The 11,272-nt window shown below is 44.9% G+C and overlaps 1 protein-coding gene across 1 annotated transcript; it reads right to left on the reverse strand.

The window, feature by feature from the left end:
• Positions 1-446: 446 nt before the first annotated feature.
• On the reverse strand, positions 447-10,111 carry ACBD7 (acyl-CoA binding domain containing 7). Its single transcript, XM_055332050.1, has 4 exons — positions 10,073-10,111; positions 2,827-2,944; positions 2,632-2,694; positions 447-2,546 (listed from the first exon to the last, which is right to left on the reverse strand). The coding sequence occupies exons 1-4, from the start codon at positions 10,082-10,084 to the stop codon at positions 2,473-2,475; spliced, it is 267 nt and encodes an 88-aa protein (XP_055188025.1). The 5' UTR covers positions 10,085-10,111; the 3' UTR covers positions 447-2,472.
• Between the last annotated feature and the right edge of the window lie 1,161 nt (positions 10,112-11,272).

Genomic DNA, 11,272 nt, shown 5'->3' on the forward strand with positions numbered 1-11,272 from the left:
AAAAATAGGCTGAAGCAAATGATGACACATGTTTGGTACCTGTTGTGCTTTACCCTTTGGTGTGACATTTTTTCCAAGGCTCCCTTATGTAAGAAGTGGCACAAAAGTAATTTGATTTGTGATTATTTGTTTCAATAAGTTTTTAGTTACTATGGTCCATAATGGGAATCTCATGATGTAGCCAACCCCAGGCTTTGGGGACGGGCCTTCTCACCTGCCGCCCCACCTGGCAGCTGTGAAGCCCACATGGGAATAGCTATGAGAGTTTCCAAGCTTTGACTGGAAGGAGTAGCCCCATCATTGCCGATGGCTTCCTCTTCTTTCATTTGGACGTTGACTTCATGACGGTAGACCCCTGACAATCTTCAGGAAGACTTAGTAGAGATGCGAACCATCTTTACTTTCCAAAAATTTCCAGAATAGGAATCAAGCTAGATTCATTTCTCATTAAACTTTTTATTTTGAGATAACAGTAGATGCACATTTTATTGTGAGAATAATACAGAGCTACCCAGTTTCCCCAAATGGAAACGTGCAAAACCCCAGTATAATGTTACAGCCAGATGTTCACAGTGATAGTCAAGGAACAGAACATTCCATCCAACGGGGTCCCTCCTGCTGCTTTTTAAAGCCACACCTACCTCCCTACTCTGTCCTCTATAGTAATCATTATTCTGTTCTCTATGTCTGTAATTTTGCCATTTCAAGAAAGTTACATAAATGGAAACACACACTGTGTAACATTTTGGACTGGCTTTTTTCACTCAGCATAATTCCCTGGAAATGCATCTAGTCAGTCTAGACTTTTTTTTAAGTCACATGAAGGGACACCTGGGTGGCTTAGGCAGTTAAGCATCTGCTTTTGGCTCAGGTCATGATCCCAGAGTCCTGGGATCGAGCCTTGCATCAAGCTCCTTGCTCAGGGTGGAGCTTGCTTCTCCCACTCCCTCCGATGCTCCCCCTCCTTGTGCTCTCTCTCTCTCTCTCTGTAACAAATAAATATAATCTTTAAAAAAAATAAAGTCACATGAAATCAACTTATCCCTCATTGGTCATAGTGTACCAAACCCAAACCTTTATCCAGGGAATAGAAGTATTTTTTGGGGGGATATTTATCCTATGTAATCTCAGACAGATTTTATTTTATTTTTTTTTAATTTTTATTTATTTATGATAGTCACACACACACACACAGAGAGAGAGAGAGAGAGGCAGAGACACAGGCAGAGGGAGAAGCAGGCTCCATGCACCGGCAGCCTGACGTGGGACTCGATCCCGGGTCTCCAGGATCGTGCCCTGGGCCAAAGGCAGGCGCCAAACAACTGCGCCACCCAGGGATCCCTCAGACAGATTTTAGAAGCACTAAAACAGTACTATCTTCTTTCAGGGAACCTGTGTGTAGCAAGAAAGAGGCCAATGTGTATTCCAGACTCTGCATTTTTACTCTGATAAAACTCAATATTAAGAGGCCCAGTAGTTGTACATTTTATTATCACTGGACACTATATTTAATTTTGAAGTCTTAAATGGAAAAATCCAAAGAAAAATAATTGATAGATGGCTTTTTTCTCTCTCTGAATAGTCACTGACTTGTAAGTTTATTTTTTTTAAATGAAGCTTATTCGTTGTTAGGTTTTATATAATGTGTGCTTTAAATTGAAGGTAGGATAATTAGAGTTACCTCAATGATCAATTCTCAATTATCTCAAGAATCATTCAATTCTTACAACCCTGTGAGACTGATTTTTTCCCCCAACTCTAGATGGGGCTTAGCAAGGTTAAATAATTTGTCTGAGGTCACCTAGTAAAGAATTACAGAGTATGGACTGGAACCAGTATGATGATGATTACCAAGGCCCCACATCAGTGAGAATCCCAAAGCTACACCATGCAACAAAGGAAGAGCCTTGTTATTGGTTTTTAATAAACTGTTTTGATTACATACCAATAATACTAACTCACTGTAGAAAAACAGATAAGCCCCCCAAAATTGTTAATGTTTTTGTGGCATTCTACCAGAAGAATACTTTTTAAATTGTTTTATTTTTAATTTTTAAAAAATATTTTATTTATTTTTTGAGAGAGAGAGAGAGAGATTGAGAATATGAGCAAGGGTGAGGAGCAGATGGAAAGGGAGAAGCAGACTTCCCGCTGAGCAGGGTGCCCCATGCAGGACATAATCCCAGGACCCTGGGTTCACGACCTGAGCCAAAGGCAGACACTTAACTGACTGAGCCACCCACGTGCTCTATCAATGTTTTTTTTTTAAAAGAACTTTTAAAATTACCTGATTTTAGCAAGTAAAATTCCATTAAATTTATAGTTTCAGCATACCTCTAATTAAGGACTACAATTCATGTTAACAGCAAACATATTCATGATGTGTAAAGAGTTAACGGTGCATTTCTTCCCTAGGTAGGTCATGATACCATTATGAAGACTTCAAAAGGAAAACTTTCTCATAGCTGAATTTTAAATTCCATATTTTTCTATCAGCTCTTTTGCTTTAGAAATATAGGCACTCATGGCATCTTCCTTCGACAGCCCTAGAAAGACACAAACAGATGATCTCACTGACTGATGTACTGGGAAATTAAGAAAGTTTATTTCACTTATTTAAGAATTAACAACCTTTTTGGAGGTTCCACGCTTCCCATTTAGCTTTGCCTTTTAAATCTAACATTCCTGGACACTCTGCCAAAAGAAGGATAGATATATTTTCAAGTTTACCTTTTACTCAACGCTTCTATAAATGTTCAGATGAAATGTATTATTTTTTAAATATATGATTTTAAAAATATTATTAACATATATTATATAAAATACCAATATTAATGTCTCCAACCACGGATTGTTTGTAGAGCCCATAGAGTTCTTTCAGTTCTTCATCATCTGGTCTTGCTTTCAGCTTCCTCACATCTTCTGCAATTTTGTTAAAATCAGCCTACAACAAAAAGGTAAAAAGGCACATAGTGCATTCACTAACTTTCAGCAGGCCCATCTATTTTGAGGGTATTTACCACCAAACAGTGGGAACTCAAAAATAATAATAATAATAATAATAATAATAATAATAATAATAATAATGTTTCACACAGAACTATTATTGGTCTGGTTCCACCATAATTATCCTAATTTATTTAATTTATGGATACTTGTCCTGGTACTTACCTGATATTCAGACAAGATATGGAGAACCACATACAATTGTTATTAGTGACAATTCCTTTTTTTTAAGTAGGCTCCATGCCCAGCATGGAACCCGGTATAGGGGTTGAACCTACAACTCTAAGATCAAGACCTGAAGTTGAAGATCAAGAGTTGGGCAATTAAACAACTGAGCCACCCAGGTGCCCCAATACTGAAGATTCTTAATACTGAAAAATTTTAAAAACTGAAGACACAAATAAATGGAAAGGTAGTCTATGCTAATTGAAAGAAGTAATATTGTTTAAATGTTCATACTACCTAAAGCAATCTACAGATTCATTGCAATCAATCCCTAACAACATTCCAATGGCATATTTTACAAAAATAGAAGAAACAACCTTAAAGTTTGTGTAGAACCACAAAAGACCCTATAGCCAAAGTGATCTTGGGAAAGAATAACAAAGTTGGAATCATCACACAGCCTGATTTCCAACTGTATTACAAATAAAGCTATAGTAATCAAAACAGTATGGTACTGGCCTAAAAACAAACGCATTAATGAAACAGAATAGAGAGCCCAGAAATAAAAGCATGCATATAAACAGAGGGGGTAAACTCCTTGGACACTGGTCTTGCATGTATAAGTTAAAAGCATATAAATTCCACAAATTAGTATTTTACATATATGCATGCTGTTTATTTCCTTATTACAAAGGAGCCGAGAACGTAGAATGGGGAAAGGTGAGTCTCTTCAACAAATGGTGCTGAGAGCCATATACAAAAGGCTGAAACTGGGCCCTATCTTACACCATGCACAAAAATTAACTCAAAATGGATTTAATGTAAGGTCAAGTAATATTTTTTTTAGATCTTACATGAATGTAAGACCTAAGACCACAAAGCTCCTCGATAGAAAACAGAGGGGGTAAGCTCCTTGGACACTGGTCTTGGCAATGATTGTTTGGATCTGACACCAAGAGCAAAGGCAACAATGGGGCGCCTGAGTGGCTCAGTCCCTTAAGCCTCTGCCTTCAGCTCAGGCCATGATCCGGGGGTCCGAGGACTGAGCCCCACAAGCTCCTTGCTCAGACGGAGAGTCTGCTTCTCCCTTTCTCTCTTCCTCTGCTCGTCCTTGCTCTCTCTCTTTCTCTCAAATAAATAAATAAAATCTTGCAAAAGAATAAAGGCAACAAAAACAAAAATAAAAATGTGAGACTCCATGAAACCAGAAAGCTTCTGCACTGTAAAGAAAACCAACAACAAAATGAAAAGGCAACCTATGGAATGGGAGAAAATATTTGCAAATCATGTATCTTTAAAAAATGAATAATATCCAAAATATATAAAGAACTTATACCACTCAATAGCAAAAAAAAAACAATTAAAAAATGGGCAAAGGAACGTCATTTTCCAACGACATACAAATGGAGATGGGTCTGATGCTGCATGGGCTATGTGCAGCTCCAGCCTTGTACCTCCCATACGCCTGCATCAGTGATGGTGGAAGAGGGCCAGCATGCCTGTGGGGGTGGAGGGGAGGAGGAGGAGGAGGATGCAGAGCTTGGCCTAGGGAAGGGAGGAGGTGCACCACCTGTGGTGGCAGGAGGAGGAGGAAGCCAGGGGAGGAAGAGGGGAGTGGAGTAGGGGGGTGGGGTAGGGAGGAGGCCTTGCCTGGTGGGGGGCATGTGGGGTTGTGGGGGCAGAGGTTTGTATGGAGAAGCTGGAACACCACCCGATGGTCAAGCAGCCCAGCAATGTCTGGCAGGAAGCAGCTGACTGGCCAGCACCCAAGGAGAAGCACAAAGGGTAACAGTAGGTTGGGGATAAAGTGCTACTGAAGAAGATGAACTGTTTATCCAAAAAAAGAAAACTCCTTCCAGATTACATTCTGGAGAAGTTAACTACAGCTGGACAGACTATAACATAAAGACATCATCAGAAAAGTTGAAACTGATTTGCAGAAAAAAACTGAAGAATGTGAAAAAGGAAGTGATTCCAAGAAAGCTGAAAAAGAAGTACAGAAAGTACAGTCTATGGGCCAGAATAGAAGCCACTTGGCTCCAAGGCTAGAAGCTCAAAATCTGAGAGATTCAAGGCAATAAACAGAGAAAGGCTTTGGACAGAATTCTTTATATGGTCCCAGAACCACAGAACTACTGTAAATAAGTTCCCGTGTCTTGAAAATACCCAGAGATCATGACCTGAACAGAAACTAAGAGTCAGACACTCAAATGACTGAGCCCCCTCAGCACCTCTACACATTTCTTTGTATAAGTTAAAAGCATATAAATTCCACAAATTAGTATTTTATTTTGTTTTATTTTTTATTTCTTTCATTATCTCTCCCTCCAATGTGGGGTTTGAACTCAGGACCCTGAGATCAAGAGTTGTATGCTCCACTGACTGAGCCAGCCAGGTGCCCCCTATGTTCTCCCAGCTTTCTCTGTCTCCTTTTAACCTCTTTGTTCATCTAAAAAGGGTTTTGGTGATTATTTTCCTTAATAGGATTTTTCTTTTTTTAAAAAAAAAAATCCACTGTATTTTACCTTGTGTTATTTAAATCAAGGATAAGCAGGCAATGTCACCAGCCTGGGTATCAAGTAAGAGAGGCTCAAGGAGGCATTCCACCCTCAGCCCCATTTTCTCTCTCCAGTGCATAGCTCCCTTTGATCCAAAGATCCCAAGTCCTAGTAGAGAAAGTGGATAGCCCCACTGTAATGTCAGAACCCCGGTGACCCCAGCAGAGTCGCTGGATCAAGTTTCCATCCAGCGCCGAAGGCAAGACGAAGGCTAGACGACAGCACAACAAGAGCAGTTGTTTTGTGAGGAACAAAAAGCACTTGTAAATCAGAGACTGGGTTCTGCAATGTAAATAATCTTGAAAATGGCCCAGCCTCCTCATCAATCCCTGCAGGGGTCTTAGAAGCACGGGTACATGTGACAAGGGTCACTTTGCCTCATCTTTTTTTTTTTTTTTTAAATAGGAGACTTTTTTCTGAGTTTTTTTTTAAAGATTTTATTATTTATTCACAAGAGACACACACACAGAGAGGCAGAGACATAGGCAGAGGGAGAAGCAGGCTCCCTTGACCTAGGACCCCAGGATCATACCTGAGACGAGGGTATCAACTACTGAGCCATCCAGGTGTGCCTCATCTTTCTGAGTGTCTTTCTAGGAAGTTGTCAACTGCTTTAAACAATGTCAGGGTTAAGAACATAGACTCTGGGGGGGGGGGGGGAGGTGCTCAGTCAGCTAAGCATCCCATTATTAATTTTGGCTCAGGTCATGATCCCGGGGCCATGAGATCAAGGCCTGCACGGGGCTCCAAGTCAGCTTGAGATTCTCTCTCTCTCCTCCCTCTGCACGCACATTCTTTCTAAATTTTTTTTTTTTTAATTTATGATAGTGAGAGAGAGAGAGAGAGGCAGAGACACAGGCAGAGGGAGAAGCAGGCTCCATGCAGGGAGCCCGATGTGGGACTCGATCCTGGGTCTCCAGGATCGCGCCCTGGGCCAAAGGCAGGCGCTAAACCGCTGCGCCACCCAGGGATCTCTACGCACATTCTTTCTAAATAAGTATGTAAGTACACAGGCTCTCGAGCCAGACTGCATCACTTAAGAACTGTGTATCCTCGGGCAAGTTATTTAACTTGTACTGTTTTCTGGGCCAGAATATGGGACAAGAATACCACCTATCTGCAAGGTTGTTAGGAAGGTTAAATAGGTAAACACATGTAAAATATTTAAAATAGTGCCTGGGACACAGTGTTTAATAAGGTTACCATTATTATTTTAAGTCTCTTTGGGGAAAAAAAAAACAAAACTAATTCTAGAAAAAACTGGGAAAAAAAAAGTACTCCTAATGATAAGGACAAAACGAAAATGCTTGGTAAGTGCCCAGGGCTTGCTCAGGGCAGGGCTGTTCAGAGGCGTAGGGATCTCCCCCTTCAGATTTACTAGCGTCTCAGGTGTTCCACTTGCTGTGAGGTCTTGGGGCCTTTTCCAGTGACAGCAACTCCAATCCTCTTGGCAAGCCATGCCTTGAGGAGAATTGTAAGGCTTCTCAACAACCATACCAGGTCCTTGCCTTCCAGAACGAACTTCTGGCAAATTGATCCTCATATACAGGGGAACATCGAACCAAATGACAACCTAAGGGAAGTCGTGTACCCTCTCCCCAAGAGGTCAGGCCTTCACGATGTGGTTCCAACACACCCTCCTCTTTGCGGTTTCTCCCAGTTCAAGCACGATGAGCTTTAGGTAAAAGAACATAGGCCTCACATCAGGATCTTGGATTTTTTTTTTAAGATTTTATGTATTTATTCATGAGAGAGAGAGAGAGAGAGAGAGAGAGAGGCAGAGACATAGGCAGAGGGAGAAGCAGGCTCCATGCTGGGAGCCCGATGTGGGACCCGATCCCAGGACTCCAGGATCACATCCTGGGCTGAAGGCAGCGCTAAACCATGGAGCCACCCAGGGATCCCCAGGATCTTGGATTTTAATTCTAGTTTTGAGGGCAGCCCGGGGGGCTCCGCGGTTTAGCGCCGCCTTCAGTCCAGGGCGTGATCCTGGAGACCTGAGATCAAGTCCCACTTCGGGCTCCCTGCATGGAGCCTACTTCTCCCTCTGCCTGTGTCTCTACCTCTCTCTCATGGATAAATAAATAAAATCTTAAAAAAATAATAATAATTCTAGCCTTGAGACAAAAATGCCATGGGATTTTACGCAAACAACAAAGCTCCTCTGAGACTCAGTTTCAGCCAAAAAAAAAAAAAAAGATACTATCAATCTCAGTGGGAAGGTGTTAAGATTAAACACCAGGGCACCTGGGTGGCCCAGTGGTTGAGTGTTTGCCTTTGGCTCAGGTCATGATCCCGGGGTCCTAGGATCGAGTCCCGCATCAGGTTCCCCACAGGGAGCCTGCTTCTTCTTCTTCTGCTTACGTCTCTGCCCCTCTCTCTGTCTCTCTCATGAATAAATAAAAAATAAAATCTTAAAAAAAAAAAAGACGAAATACCAGTAAGAATGGGTATATTCTCTACTTCATTCTGTTGACTCTGCCCACCCAGAGCTCATCGCTTGCATCATACTACCGAACACATGTACTGAACCCCCACGATGCACCAGCCCTTTGCTAGGCCAACAGGGAGGTACAGCGCAGCTGGTGCTCAGGGAGCTCAGGCTCCAGTGGGAGCTGAGCAGGTCAACAATGATCATGTGACACTCACTCCAGTGGAGGAGCTGTGGGTGCTCTGGGGATGCAGAGGAGGGAGTGTCAGCAGGTGTGGAGGAAGCCCTGGGGAGGAGATGGGAGGGGATGGTGCTTGGCTAAGCCTGAGGGATCCGCTGGCACCTGCTGGATGAACAGGGGCACACAGGCTGTTCCAGGTGGCCTGGACAGCATGTATCAGGGCTCAGCAGGAAAGCCGCCTGCGACTGGATTTGTTCCCCACATGTGCCTAACAGAGGCCAGGCAGAAGGATTCGTGGTGGCAGCAAGAGGTGCGCCTTGCAGAGCGCACGGGTCGACAGTCCCAGCCCCTCTGAGCCCTTGGGGAATAAATGAAGGAGGGTCTGAAAACTATCACAGATGAGAAATGGCTTTAAATGTACAGTTGTTTACATTTAATTCCAAAGCATTCTGGGCCAAAGGGCTCACTGCTTTTGGTGAAGAGTTTCAGCGTCTGTTGAGCTCATCATTCTAGCGCCGGGTCCTCGGTGTCCTGCTTGAATGCATGTGTCCATCACTCCCCTCTAACTGTGCTTGAGTCTTCAACACAACCTGCCTGGAGGCCTCTTCCCAGACTCCTCTCCTGTTCATGTTTTCACACGGCCCTCTGACCACACCCCGGTGGTGCAGCAATGACCCCAGTGTCACTACGAAGACTCACTGAGAAGGGGGGATGGAGGGGGTTGGGGGGTGCATCCTGCTTTCCTGGGGCTGGAACCCTCTTACCACCTAGCAGTACTGACCACCCCAGCCTCTGTGTAAACTTCCCTTCCAATCACCACAGCTGGAAATAGCCTCTTGGGTGACTCTCACCTAATCTAGCTTTAGTTTCTGAAGCCCAAGGACACGGTAATCCCACGACACAAGGTTGACAAAGTCTCTTCCTTTTTTTTTTTTTTTTTTAGATTTATTCATTTGAGACAGAGAACATGAGTGGGGTGGAGGAGAGAGGGAATCTATCTCAAGCAGATTCCGTGGTGAGCATGAGATCATGGCTGGAGCCAAACCAAGAGTCAGACATTCAACCGACAGGGCCACCCAGGCGCCCCAACAAAGCCTTTTTGAGCAATCATCTCCCACTGAGGGACTGAATTAGGAAGATCATAAATTCTCACACCGCGTGGTTCCTACAAACATGTATGGAGGGAAAGGGGTTAGTTACTTCTCCATTGGAAAAATCACGAATCCCCAAGACTCAAAAAGGTGCATCTTCTTGAAGAAGCAGTCTGCCCTCGAGCATCATTTTGATGAGCATCCTCAAAACCTCGAGTTTTGAGATTGAAAGATGTGATTACTTTGAGGGAAGCCTGATATGAATTAGGAGTCATACCCAAGGGAAAAACCGCTACATATTCAAGGACGCCCTTATCTTTTCTGGTCGTTTCCCACCTGCCTGGTCCTCCGGGGGCTGCCGGGTGTGCGCCCTCGGGGGCCGGCGCCTGCTCCGCGTGCAAGCGATCCCCGGGCTCGCGGCCGGCAGGCGGCCCCCGGCGGTCCCCACGGCGGCGCGGGCGCTCGCGACCGGGGGCGGCGGGAGCATCGGCGGGGTCCCCCGGGGAACTCGCGGGGGGCCTGGGGCGCGAGGACTGCGGGCAGCAGCCGTCCCAAGCTCTAGGTCCGAGTCGCCCGCCCCCGGGGGCCTCGCGCAGGCCGCACGCCCGGCTCCCGCGCGGCCTCCGCGGCCTCGACTCACCTGCAGGGACATGGCGACGAGAGCATCGGCCGCCGCTCCCCGGACGCGCCCTCCTCCGGCGCCCGCGCCCCGGGGCTTCTTAAAAGGCGGCGCGCCTCCGCCCGCCGGCTCCCATTGGCCGCGCTGTGGCCCGCCGGCTCCCATTGGCCGCGCTGTGGGCCCGGCCGGCTCCCATTGGCCGCAGGCACTAGGGGGCGTGGCCAGCGGTGAGTGGCACCTGCCCTGACCCCCCGCGCCCGCCCGCGTCCCCAGCAGCGCGCCAGGTTAGCAACCCGCGCCGCTGCAACCGGAAAGGCGAGGAGCAGAGAATTTAAATGAGTTCCTCTCCGCTCTTGGCTCGCTCCCCAAATTCTTTCTCAGGAGGTTGTTTGCAGGAAATCCTGAGAGGTCTCCTTAGGGCACGGACGTCAATGGGGATTCCTTTTTGTATAAATACATCCCTCTGCCCTCTCCTAATTCCTAGAAACCTGCCTGGATGGCAGTTTTTCGAGACCCCTCACGTCGCCTCTCCCATCTCTAGGACAGACAGTTCACTAGCAATGAGACAGGCGTCTTCTCTTTAAAAAGCAAAAACATTCTGAACACGTGCTGCAACCACCCTAACCGGTTGTTATTGTAAAGGCACAGACGCCGGCGCCTATTCCAGTTGACCCCATTCTCCAGGGGAAACCAACCCAATGTCACTGCAAGTCTGCAGACACACACAATGGGGTTCTGATTCAGATTTAATTAAGTTTCCAAAGAACTAGAACAGCAGTTCCTGGTCATATGAGGAGTTCATGTCTGACTCTTAAGAAGAAACGTTGGTGGAGTGAAGTGACTGGCAAGAAGGGACAAATTAGGGTTTAGAAAGTTACTCCTCCGAAACGTCTAACAATTCAATAGCCTATAACAATGCAACTGATGGAGAAGAAAGGCCTCAAACTTTTTTTGGCTTGTTTTGGCATAAAATTACATTTAAAAATATTTTTGCTTTACCTTTTCAAGTTTTTAAGTTTTCTCCTCGCAAATATTTTCATGGTGCAATCAATGAATTTCCAAGTAAAAGATAAAAAGTAAACGTTAGCAAAACGTATTGGCCAGAATTTTTTTTTTTTTGGTTTTTAGTTTTTAAGTTTGCAGGCGACAGCAAATACATTGTTGGTTGTCAAGGCAAATCGCAGCTTCAGAATAGTGAGTGCTTTCTCCGCTGAGGAAGCC

Source organism: Nyctereutes procyonoides, unplaced genomic scaffold (genome assembly GCF_905146905.1).
Source record: "Nyctereutes procyonoides isolate TBG_1078 unplaced genomic scaffold, NYPRO_anot_genome, whole genome shotgun sequence".
In the NCBI taxonomy this organism is placed as follows: Eukaryota; Metazoa; Chordata; class Mammalia; order Carnivora; family Canidae; genus Nyctereutes; species Nyctereutes procyonoides.